We start from the raw sequence: 13133 nt of genomic DNA on the forward strand, positions 1-13133 counted from the left end.
AACAATCAGTATCTGCTGCTGTATCACAAATTTAACTGCATGGTTTTGTACACAAACAGGAATCTACAAGGTTAAAAATGCTTCCACAGCATCAGAAGTAGAGAATATATTCACAGTAGAGGTGCTATTGAATTTGTCAATAAACTTTTAGAATAGTTGCTGTAGATTTTCCGGGTTGTGTGGCCATGGTCTTGGCATTGTAGAACCTGACATTTCACCAGTAGCTGTGACGGGCATCCTCAGAGGTATAACACAGACAGATGGAGTACTCTCTGTGTCAAGGTGAGAAGAAAATGGTAGGCAGGTAATTTATATCTACTCCAGAAGGTGGGGTAGGGCTGAGTCATTATCTTGTAGGAGTTCCCCAGGCTATGAACATGCTAATGGAAGAGCTTTCCTAAGGAGGTTCATCTGTATATGGATTGTTCCCTGAGGAGGTTTCCTGTTTCCTGAGGCGGTTCTTTTGTATGTGGATTGGCTGTTGAAATTCTAATCTTATCTGTAGTGCTATTGTCAGATGTAGAGCCTTTTGTGTTTTTCAGGACAGGAAACCATGCCCTATTTATTTTTAAACTCTCTTCTTTCCTGTTGAAATTGTGTTTATGTTTATGAATTTCAGTGGCTTCCATGTGTAATCTGACATGGTAATTGGAAGTGTTGTCTAGCCTTTCAGTGTCTTGGAACAAAATACTGTGTCCTGTTTGAGTTAGGCTATGTTCAGCCACTGCTGATTTTTCAGGTTGGCCAAGTCTTTTAGATTCCCAAATCCAAGTTTCTAACATGGGTTCTTTCCATTTAAGATAAAATTACTATTGTCTGTCTTCCCCAGCTGTGCTAATGAAATTTGACAGAACCATTAATGCCTGTATTTGCATCACTTGTATATAAATGGCATAAACATTCCATAAACAAATAACGAATGCCAGCAACATGCATGAACAAAAAGCTTACATGCCAACATATTAAAACAAGGGTACATTTGTACATTCCAAATTGATCAGAAAGCAAATTCCGATCTGCTTTCGAAATTTACTATAAAGAATAATGATAGTAGCATCCTGAACATTAAGGAGAAACCCTTTTGGAATGTAGACTATACCACAAGCTGGTCCTAACTAAAAACTGAGTTGTTCAGACATATTCCAGCCCATCAGTTCTAGCTGAAGTGGGAACCAGATTAAACTACTCAACAGCCAAATTTACATCTGGTCTGAAGAAGCTTCATAAGTGCAACACAAACAGGACCGTGTAAGTTGAAAGATGGTGTCCTGATGTAGTTCTAGCTAATACAAAATAGGCAACATATTTCAAGATTTAACTGAGCTTCACAGATAAGTATAGTACATATTGAAACTGAAGCACAGAAGTTTGGCAGCTGGCTTTTAAAAATAGAATTTTTAAAAGCCAGCATTGCCCATCTGACAGAGAGCTGGACATGAAACAACTGAATTAACATAAAACAATTAACATAAAACAATTGCATGGTCATGAGCAGGGCTCTTTTTGTAGAAAAAGCCCAGCAGGAACTCATTAGCATAATAGGCCACACCCAACAGCAGGAACTCATTAGCATATCGGGCCACACCCCTGACAGCACCACTCATTAGCATATTAGGCCACACCCCCATGTTACCAGAAGTGTGGTTATCCAGCCACACCCACCTTTCGCTTGTTATTCTGTTTACCTTGTTTGTTGTCAAAACCCAGGGCTTTTTTGTAGCAGGAACTCCTTTGCATGTTAGGCCACACACCCCTAATGTAGCCAATCCTAATGAGTTTCTGCTGTTGGGTGTGGCCTATTATGCTAATGAGTTCCTGATGGGAGTGGCCAACTCGGGAGCCAGCCAGAACTCCGTTCCTGTGCGTTCCTGCCCCAAAATAGCCCTGGTCATGAGGAAGTTACTATCTCTATCCTCCATTACCCATCAGTAAAGCATGTTCTTCTAAGGCAAACACAAGAAAAAACTAAAAAAACAAACCTGTATACATGTTAAAAAAATAAATAGTTTTATACACTATTTCATATATCCCTATCCTATCCCAGCATAGCCTTTTAGGTTATACGAGGGGGGGGGTTGCAACACTCGTGGGTGAAGGGAGAACCTATCTGCCCAGCTCCCAGCCCCACCACCCACCTTTGAACTCGTGTCTAGGAGCCTCTTCCAGCATCACGCTGGCAGGGCCAGAGCAGCTTCCTGCAGCGTCCACCCCCAGCTCCAACAGTAAGGAGGGGCAATCTGAGTGGCAATTTAAGATTTAGGAACTTCTTGCAGGCCTAGGGGATCACCCAGGTTTGCAGAAAAGTCTTTTTAGCATCAGTGTGGCTCCAATCCATGGATTTTGGTATCTGCAGATGGGAGCCAGACTTCGCTATTATATAAATACACAGTTACATAGGTCAGATTTCAGTGCAGTGATAAATAATGCCTTGCCCCTGAACCTCATTGAAACTTATATACTAATCTGTTAAATTTGTTTGGCTGGGAATTAGAGGCTGTAATTAGAGAAGATGAAGTCATGTTTGATAGTATATTTTTGTAACCAGATTTTTGAAAGCTTTGAATGTTTACCCTACTTCACTTGCTTTTACTTTGAAGGTGACGGCTGAATTAGATGCCTGGAATGAGGACTTGCTAAGGCAAATGAATGATTTCAATACGGAGGACTTGACTCTAGCAGAGCAGCGCCTGCAGCGACACACGGAACGGAAGCTGGCTATGAACAACATGACCTTTGAGGTCATCCAGCAAGGGCAAGATTTGCACCAGTACATTATGGAAGTCCAGGCCTCAGGTAGGCTAGACGGTGGTGACTGGTAGGGTTGCCAAGTTAGAACTGATGACCGTGGCCCCGCCCCCAGCGTGCCCGGCGTGCCCGCGTCACTTCCGGGCGACGTGCACGTCGGGGTGGAGTTCCCCTCGGGGCCCGATCCACCAGCGGCAGGGGTTTCCCTGACCCCCGGGGGGACTTGGCAAGCCTAGTGACTGGCAAACGCTGCAGTACGCAAATGTAATATGAGCAGAGATATTTCTGTGACAGGGACCTGTGCTTATTATAGTAGAAAGAGAAAAGACATAGGGTAATGCCATTCTAAGCCAAATGACACACATCTGCATCTGTTGTAGCCAGTAAACTTTGAAGGGAGCAACTTTGCTTAGGGCAGCACTATGCGTTCTGGATTGTCTGACTTTGGACCCATGCATGGGACTTCCTAACTCGTATGAACAGATGAAATGGTCTTATATTGAGCCAGACTGTCGGCCTATCAAGGTCAGTATTTTCTGCTCTGACTGGCACCAGGCCCTCAGGTCGAGGTCCTTCTCATCATCTACTACCTGATCCTTTTAACTGGACCTTCAGTATGCAAAAGAGATGGCCTGCATGCTGAACCATAGCCCCTCACTGTGGGACCAAATAAAGAGAGACCGATTTCCCACAAGCGCTGCTCCACGCTCGCTCTTCCCTTTTGCCCCAATGGTATGTGTCAATTTCACACAAGCTGCTGCGCAGCTGCATTTTGCCCCGCAGCTTCGCATGATTTTCCCCACGTCTACTCAATCCTGTTTTTTGAGGATTGAGTAGACACCGTGTGAAGCTCTGGGGCTGTTATGTCGCTTGCTTAACAAAGTAGTCGGAGGGTGATTCAGCAAAGATTCAGCTTTATTCAACAACTCGAACACAACTCCAACACGGATCAACATCTGATAGCCAGAACAGCTTTTACATTGCAGCTGTCCTCCTTTTAAACTCTCCCGGCTAATGTAGCCACGCCTACTGTACATTTACCAGCCAATAAGGTTGTATGCATAAAGGACCAATCACGGACGTTCCCGCTCAGGGAGCTTGCTGACAAGTGATTGGTTGGTTCTTCCTGGGCTACCAATGCGATTGGATGGATTTGGATCCTAGCCCAGGACAAAGCTTAACATTGTGCTTCAATTAGATGATTCATGTATTGCTATTGAATACATTACAGGGGCAAAATGCGGCCGCGCAGCAGCTTGTGTGAAATTGACACGTACCATCGGGGCAAAAGGGAACAGCGAGCATGGAGCAGCACTTGTGGGAAATCGGCCAGAGAGACCTATTCAGGTTTCTAAAGGGGTAACAAAAACAAGTTGTGCCTCTGCAGCAAAAGAGATTCAAGCTATTTATCCCACCCCGTCTATCCAGCGGACTAATGCTATTCCGTAGAACTTGCTACCAAAGAAATATGCACAGGATTGCTATCTTTAAATGAAATTGGATAAAATAGCTCCCGGTGAACTTACCACAATTTTTAATTTGATTTCTACTTCCAGTTTGACCACATCCTTAAGGTTTATATTGGCTTATTTTCATCTTTATTTATTGATATACTCACTTTATTTGTAGTCTGCCTTTCTTGCTGAGTCTCATGGAGGATTGCATACTTTAAGATAATGCAGTCAAATAAGGGAGGGCCCATGGCCCAGTGGTAGAGCATCTGCTTGGCATGCAGGTTCAATCCTTGGCATTCCCACTTAAAAAGACCAAGCAGTAGGTGATGGGAAAGACCTCAGCCTGAGACCTTGGAGAGCTCCTGCCAGTCTGAGTAGAGGATACTGACCTGGATGGACCAATGGTTGGATTCAGTATAAGGCAGCTTTGTATGTTCATGAAGCATCCAACGAGCGATGCAGTAGGACGATGGCCACAAAAATTGGAAACAATGCAACGTTAGACGTGAAAGGTCATAAATGGTGCAAAAAACAGAGTGACAAAAGTAAAAGAAAACAATGCAACAAGAACAAGATCAACAGCGGAATAAGCTACAATCCTGTTCCCATTTTAAAAGTATTGACAGCCTTAATACCCTCCTGAACAATCCTTTTTTCAGAATAAAATAAAAGCCCACAAAAAATTAAGGAGCACATGGATCTCAAAGCCTTCATCTTTTTGCCTTCTAAGGAATGTTAAGCAGGCCTAGAAGGGGGGAGGATCAGAAAAGAGTTTCTCTTTTGAATCAAGATCTTTCCCCCCTGCACTGTCTCTTTTTCATGGTATTAATACCTGAGGATTATTGTTATTATTTATTATTTTTATTTGTTTTGTTTATATACTGCCCTCCCCCCAGTGGGGCTCAGGACAGTTGACAACGATTTATAAATACAATTCTAATAAATACAAGATAGACAGACAGACAGACAGACAAGATCGTAGGTAGATAGATAGACAGACAGACAGACAGACAGACAGACAGACAGACAGACAGACAGACAGACGGTGCTAGACATTATGCACCCTCTCTTGATGGAGGAGACAAGGAGGCCAGGCTTGATGGTAAACGTTGCCCTCAACCATAGTCCTGGTAGAACATCTTTGTCTTACAGGCATTACAGAGCAGTTTTAAGTCCTGCAGGGTACAGATAGTATTAGGCAGAAAGTTCTACCAGGCCGGTGCCAGGGCTGAAAAGGCTCTGTTGAGGACAGCCAGATATACCAGAGTCTTCATCTCAGCCCAGTCAACTACTTTGAGATACCAATGAAGATGTGGAAAATCCACACCCTGATTAATTGGGGGGCTTGTTTTGTTTATATACTGCCCTCTCCCCAGTGGGGCTCAGGACAGTTGACAATGATTTATAAATACAATTCTAATAAATACAAGATAGACAGACAGACAGACAGACAGACAGACAGACAAGATGGTAGATAGATAGACAGACAGACAAGATGACAGACAGACAGAGAAAATGACAGACAGAGAAGATGGTAGATAGACAGACAGACAGAGAAAATGACAGATAGATAGACAGACAAGATGACAGACAGACAGACAGACCAGATGACAGACAGACCAGATGACAGATAGACAGACAGACAGACAAGATGATAGATAGACAGACAGACAGACAGGCTAAAATTTAAAACAATGAACCAGTAGTAATCAAAACGGATCAGATGGTGCTAGACATTATGCACCCTCCCTTGATGGAGGAGACAAGGAGGCCAGGCTTGATGGTAAACATTGTTCTCAACCATAGTCCTGGTAGAACATCTTTGTCTTACAGGCCCTACAGAGCAGTTTTAAGTCCTGCAGGGTACAGATATTATTAGGCAGAAAGTTCTACCCGGCTGGTGCCAGGGCTGAAAAGGCCCCGGCTCTGTTGAGGACAGCCAGATATACCAGAGTCTACATCTCAGCCCAGTCAACTACTTTGAGATACCAATGAAGATGTGGAAAATCCACACCCTGATTAATTGGGGGGCTATTAAAACAATCACCCCTTTCAGTTTCAGTGTTCTTAAAGGGCAAGGAAATTCAAGTTGGAGACAAGCCAAAGCATTGCTATCCTGGGATATGTGGTCTTGCAAATTCCTGTGTGTAGCCCATAGAAGTGAAAACGAGTAGTTTATTATTTCTTGGCCCAAGGGAAGTGACTTCTTCATTACGAAATAAGATAGAATGGCTCTTGAACGTCACCATTTAGAGCCTGGTAATCTATCCTCCCCTTCGGGAGTAAGGTTCTTTTTAAATGCCAGGCATCACACACATTTGTTATAATTAGCCTGCCTATGATGTTGTGTCCTCAGGACTTTGCCAGCATTTTTAGTATCCTTGACTACACTACACTTCTTTGATCTTGACTACATTCACAATTTTCAATCACAAGCGCACACACACACGGCTGGTGTATTTCTGATTGAGATAACTCATCAGTGGCAATCAGTAAAGGGCCCGGGATATCAAAGGGCAGACAGCACCCCCTGTGATGAATGATTTGCCCTTTCTCTCTTGTCACATGTCACACAGTTTTATGCCACATTGCTGGAATACACAATTACAAGCTGAGTCTTCTCAAATGCTGACTTGTATTAAAAGAATAACTTTTTTTTTTTAAGTACTCCTTTGAATTTGTTGTTTTTGGGAAAATTCTCATGGAATTTACTGGGTGGGATGATTTTTCCAAAACGTACAGAGACATAGCTAGTTTTCAAAATATAATTTGTGGGGTTCCCCCCTCCCAAAAAAACACAAATGCTTAGGGGCCAGAATTTTGCCCTTAACGGTTTGCAAATTGATTGAAAACATTTACCATCTTACCCAAAGGTTCTAGTAGACTATACTTTCTGCATACCATCATTGTATCATATGAATGCTGCCCATTCCTAAGTGGGGATCTCCCCCTTGTCTGAGGACTTCTTTTGACTCTGCACCCAATAAAGATTTCTCTTCACTACCTTGTACCCGTACCTCCTTATCTACTTTTAATGCAGTCCCTCTTCTAGGCATCCCAGTATCTGTCCCATCCTTGGCTAGCTGAAAAGAACAATGGAGGAACCATTTGAAAATTGGGTTTTGTGTGTCTGTGTATATTTGTTTGCTTTTTGCTTGCTGTTCCTTGCTTTTCCAGTGCCTTAAAATTGTAAAGTTCCAAGACAGATTAACTAGTCTTTTGAATGAATGAATGAATGAATGAATGAATGAGTGAGTGAGTGAGTGAGTCATGTATCATGACAGTATAAATTATTTCTTTGAAATTCTGAATGAATATAATAATTCAGACCTAATAATAAAAAACTTGGTTTTAGATGCAGTGATTCTATTGGAAATAGCTTCCAAAACGTCTGCTGGAAGCAGGTGGCCCATGAGCAATTGCATTTAATTTATAGATAGAATCTGAAAATATCTCCCGGCAGTCCAAAACTCAGCGCTGAAACTGTTTTCTGTTTACCTAGATAAAACAATTACACTGGCACTCACTTCACTAGAGTTGTACTGGACTCCAATGCGCCCTCTAAGCTGTGGAGTCTTGTGAGCAAAAAACTCTACTTTGTGAGCTACTGGCATTAAGGTTGTGAGCGAGCGATTTGGCTACTGTGTGAATTAGTTTGCTCTGGAGCCAGCCCTTCCTGAGCTGAGACAAAAATGTGTGAGCCAGAGGCTAAATAACTGTGAGCTGGCTCACACGGACTCAGCTTAGAGGGAACCCTGCTGGGCTCACAATCAATTGCTTTGCCTAAGGTTCCCTCTAGTGTTTTAACAGAGTTAGTTGTAGCAATACATAGGATAGCTGATCCCCAATTTTAAAATCAGTTTCTGCTTTTTAGTAATTTACTTAGATACTGTATGCGCTTAGGTAAATGCAGGGGATGTGGAATGGTATAGTATAGCCTATTCTTATCAGATCTCCGAAACTAAACCGGGTCAGTACTTGGATGGGAGACCAGCAAGGAAGACTTTGCAGAGGAAGATGATGGCAAACCACCTTAATCACTTGCCTTGAAAATTCTAGGGGATCACCATAAATTTGCTGGGGGGTAACTAAACCGGGTCAGTACTTGGATGGGAGACCAGCAAGGAAGACTTTGCAGAGGAAGATGATGGCAAACCACCTCTGCTTAATCACTTGCCTTGAAAATTCGAGGGGATCACCATAAATTTGCTGGGGGGTGAACATAAGAACATAAGAGATGCCAGATCAGGCCAAAGGCCCATCCAGTCCAACACTCTGTATCACACAGTGGCCAGAAATACCAGTGCCATCAGGAGGTCCACCAGTGGGGCTATGGCTCAATGGTAGAACTTCTGTTGGGCATGCAGAAAGTTCCAGGTTCAGTCCTCAGCATCTCCAGTTAAAAGGGACCAGGTTGTGGAGGGGATGTGAAGGACCTCCTCCTGAGACTTTGGAGAGCTGCTGCCAGTCTGAGTAGATCATAATGACCTTGATGGATCAAGGGTATGATTCCATATAAGGAAGTTTCATGTGTCCATGTGAGACTTGATGGCACTTTACACACATAGAGATAGGTGCAGATATCATTTAAGAATTCATAGTAGCTTGAAGGGAGTTCATAGGCTACACATTGTTTACACTACATTCTCCACTGCAATCAAGGCTTTAATTCTTGATTCCCAAGCTTACTATACAAATGTATAAAAAACATGAGCAGTCACACTGAATCAGTCAATCTGGGTCTTGTGAATTCAGAAATAGTCTATGAAAATGGCTCTAAATCCATCTTTCTGCTTGTTGATTCAAAGTCCTTTCATATCTGGGGATCAGTCTGTTCCATTTTTCTTTTATTTAGTCTTATTACTTAGTGCAAAAGAGTGATGTCATCCTAATCCACATGACTCAATGAATTGTTTGTTGTGAACCTTGGAGAGATTTAACCTGTACTCTCTGTTTCATAAGGTCAGTCAAATACAGAAATAATGGAAGAGGTTTTCCCCCTTCTTTTTGATTACAAAGCAGTCTGATTGAAGAGGGCTAGTTTGGTGTAGTGGTTAAGTGTGTAGACTCTAATCTAGGAGAACCGGGTTTGATTCCCCACTCCTCCGCTTCCACCTGCTGATGTGACCTTGGGTCAATCACAAGCTCTGGCACAGCTGTTCCTGAAAGAGCAGTTTGTGGCAGAGTTCTCTCAGCCCCACCCACCTTACAGGGTGTCTGTTGTGGGGAGGGGAAGGGAAAGGAGTTTGTAAGCCGCTCTGAGACTCCAAGTGAAGGGCAGATATAAATCCAATCTCTTCTCTTCTTCTATTGATTACGAAATGGTCACTTCGTGTAGTCATAGGCCTGACTGACAGTAGCAAAAGATAAACCTTTTTCTAGCTATGTAATGTTCTACTGTCACCAGCTGCAGAGAAGACATACGATTTGCTAGATTCTAGGAGCTAGAAAATTGACTTCTCAGTGCTTCACAGAGCACCTGTAAATGTGAATGAGTTTGTCTGAAATAAATTACCAATGGAAAGAGTCAGATGGTTGTTACAGATCACAGCATTTTAACAGGGAACTTTTTTTTGTTGTGTTGCAGCAGCACACATGCCTGCTTTTTCATCTGAGGACATTTATTTCGTTACAGGCATTGAATTGATCTGTGAAAAGGACATCGATTTGGCCACACAAGTACAAGAGCTGCTGGAGTTCCTTCACGAAAAGCAGCACGAGCTGGAGCTCAATGCTGATCAGACACACAAGCGGCTAGAACAGTGCCTTCAGCTCCGGCACCTGCAGGCAGAAGTCAAGCAGGTCAGGTTTTTCAACACCGTTGTTAAGTTGTTTCGTGTTGTCTTGAAGACATGCCTTACCACACAGTGAGGACTGAAGCTCCCTGTTTGCACCATGCACCCATCTGCAGACCTCTGAAGCTTTAATTTCCATCTATATAACTTGTGCTTGATGTGGTCACAGGTCTAGCAATGCATGAAAAAGTAGGAGGTTTCCCTTTGGGCAAATGGCACCTTTAATATTCATGTGACTTTTGATCACATTCCAAGAGCGAAAAGAGCGGTTGACCTCAGAGGTTCAAAAGCAGAATATATTTCTGGGGAAATAATGTGTTAGAGGAAGCAATTATTGAAAGCATTCCATACATTACCACAGAATATTTGGTTCAGTAATCTATATATTCAACACTCAAAGTGACAGCTTGCTACAGATTATTCTGGTTCGATTACACCACATTTAACATCTCTCTCTCTCTCTCTCTCTCCTCTCTCTCTCTCTCTCTCTCTCTCTCTCTCTCTCTCTCTCTCTCTCACACACATTAAGTGTGTTTAAAGTCTCACAAACTTTACATCTTGTATTAAATCAGAATGCAGGAGCATAAGATTCTGTGCCACTATCAGTTCCAAAGGGCCAACTGCATTTAGTCTGTGGCAGCAAAAATAAATAGAAGTCTTGCAGAACCTTAAAAACCAAAAGAGTTTTATTCCAGCATAATCTTTCATAGACTAGTCCACTAGTGGACACTAGTCCACAAACGTTTACGCTGGAATAAATTTTTGTTAGTCTTTACTGTGCCACAAAGGAGCTGCAGTGGCTCAAGTGGTTAAGACGCTGAACTGCAGGCTGTGGAAGGTTGGTAGTTCCAGCAGTTTGAGACCCGGGTGCCGCAAGATGGAGTGAGCTCCTGTCTCTAGTTCCAGCTCCTGCCAACCTAGCAGTTCGAAAGCAAGAAATTGCATTGTTGGATTTGTGGTGCAAGTGCTGAACCTGTTATCTAAAACAGCGGCTGGCATTTTGGCAATCTCAGGTTCTGTTGTTGTTGGTTTAAATGGCTTTAGTCCTTTTCCCGTACAGAACTTGTTGGAACTCAATACCTGGGAAGGCTGAGAAATCAGAAGTGGTCTTGAATGGGCTCATGTGGTGATGAGTTTTTAGCGCTGCCTGCAGCCTTTTGTATGTAGCATTTTCTTCCCATGACCTCCATTTCACATATTCTGCACAGAATCTCCCTTCCTATCCAGCAACTTGTGATAGGTGAGGGATGGATTTATAAGCCTTCCGTGCTTGCATAGAAAAATCTGAAGCATCTTAATTTTTAGAACCCCTTCCTGATGGGTGGTGCAGAACTTTGAGACATTCTTAATATTGGAAGCTGCATTGTTTTTTAATAGGGCAAACAATGATTTTGTTCTGTTCTGCCTAGAAGAATTTGTTCTGCTTCTGTTGTGAACCAACCCAATCTAGCAAAACAATAACCAAAAGTACAGTTTGGGGGAGTGGGGGGGAGTCAAATGAATGCAGTTGCTATGAGAACTGTCCTCCTGGTTCACACAAATGCTAATCACACTTCGGTAGCGTTCTTTGGTGGTATGCTGATATGGAACATTTTGTTACTGGTAAAAATCTATGTTTGAGAGCTAAGCAATTTCTATGCTGAGTGAGAGCTAGAAGTTACCTTAATGTATGTGTATTTATAAATAGGTTCCTTTGTTGACATGCAGTCAAGGCCTAAAAAACATTGCCATAAAATGCTCAGCGTTTCATTCCAAAGATATGGTAACATTGAATTTAATTATCTGTATGGCACAATTATGTGCATTCCTCATCTTGGGTTACTTGTATGGATCACCTGGCCTGATATATTCGAAGAGTCAAGAATATGAATTCATTGGATCCATGCAGAGTTCAGGATGTTTTAGTGTGGCGATTTCACTGTTCGCTCTTTTGACCCTCATTTATAGCACCGCTGCTCAGCCACTCAACTTCTGTGACATGCACCTTGCAGTTCCATCAAATGAGTTCCTTAGCATTGTTAACTGATCATGTGAACTGGCTTGGCTCTTAGCGGCATAAATTCAGGAACACAATGCACAAATTTTGAAATCCCAGTTTTTTATTTCTTAAAGTAAATGTTTAGCCATTACTTTGAGGGGGGGAAAGCGGAAGCCATGGGAATGCTAAGAAATCAGAGGGACTACAGGCACAGCTTCCAGTATTGAGCAGAGAGGTTCTGTAACTGGCCTGGTTCTTCATTCCTGCCTAAGACCTTGTCTATAGTCTGTAGTTCTTCACATGTCCTTATAAGTCTCAGCTCAAATACCACAATTATGCAGTAGTAAGACTTGAAAGTCCTGCAAAGGGTTTGTACAATCTAAGCCTCTGTTTTGTCTACCCCTGCTGCCAATTCGAGAAAGCTGTCAAAATTACTCATGACTTTCTCCATCTATCAATCAGTTGTTTATTTCAATACAATATCAGCTCCAAAGAATCAGCAATAATAAGAAGAAAAGAGAAAGAGATAAAAGAATGGGATAAAAGAAAGGGATAGAAAGGAAAGGGGCACATGCAGTGCAACTGGGACTTAATGTTGAACACAAGTTATGGCCAATGTTCCCTCTAAGCAGTGGAGTCTTGTGAGCAAATATTCTACTTTGTGAGTGAGCAATTTGGCTACTGCATAGATTAGTCTGCTCTGGAGCCATCCTTCGTGAGCTAAGACAAAAATGTGTGAGCCGGAGGCTAAAAAACTGTGAGCTGGCTCACACTAACTCAGCTTAGAGGGAATACTGGTTATGGCGTGGCTTTCCTCTGACTGAGAAGCTATTTCTGGGCTTCAGTCAGGTGTTTGCGTATCCCACATGCCCAAAGGCAAAATTTCGTAAGGAGGAGGGAGACGTATAGTTGTTCAGATCCTCCTTGTAAAGTTGACAAAATGGGAGCTGTATATTGAGATTGGATACCATTGCAAAATGGGCAGTGCAACAGAACGTGTTCAATAGACTTTACTTTCCCTGGATGGCATGGGCAGAGCTGTTGAGAGAGTGGGACATGATGATATCTTTCTTTCCAGGAGGGCTGAGGGTAGAACATTAAAGTGTGCAAAGGTGAAGATTCTCCAGTATTTGGAGATGGTGAGGGATCTGAGGTAATCTG

The 13133-nt window shown here is 42.6% G+C and overlaps 1 protein-coding gene across 1 annotated transcript in view; it reads left to right on the forward strand.

The window, feature by feature from the left end:
* Positions 1 to 13133, forward strand: part of LOC107125643 (kalirin) — a gene marked incomplete at both ends in the record, with an annotated part of 264080 nt that overhangs the window by 186841 nt on the left and 64106 nt on the right. The window contains 2 exons of the mRNA XM_015429084.1: positions 2598 to 2793; positions 9835 to 10001. Coding sequence (XP_015284570.1) covers positions 2598 to 2793; positions 9835 to 10001 — 363 coding nt within the window. The remainder of the gene's footprint in view (positions 1 to 2597; positions 2794 to 9834; positions 10002 to 13133) is intronic.

This window comes from Gekko japonicus, unplaced genomic scaffold, assembly GCF_001447785.1.
Source record: "Gekko japonicus isolate JY-2015 unplaced genomic scaffold, Gekko_japonicus_V1.1 scaffold1791, whole genome shotgun sequence".
Taxonomy (NCBI): domain Eukaryota; kingdom Metazoa; phylum Chordata; class Lepidosauria; order Squamata; family Gekkonidae; genus Gekko; species Gekko japonicus.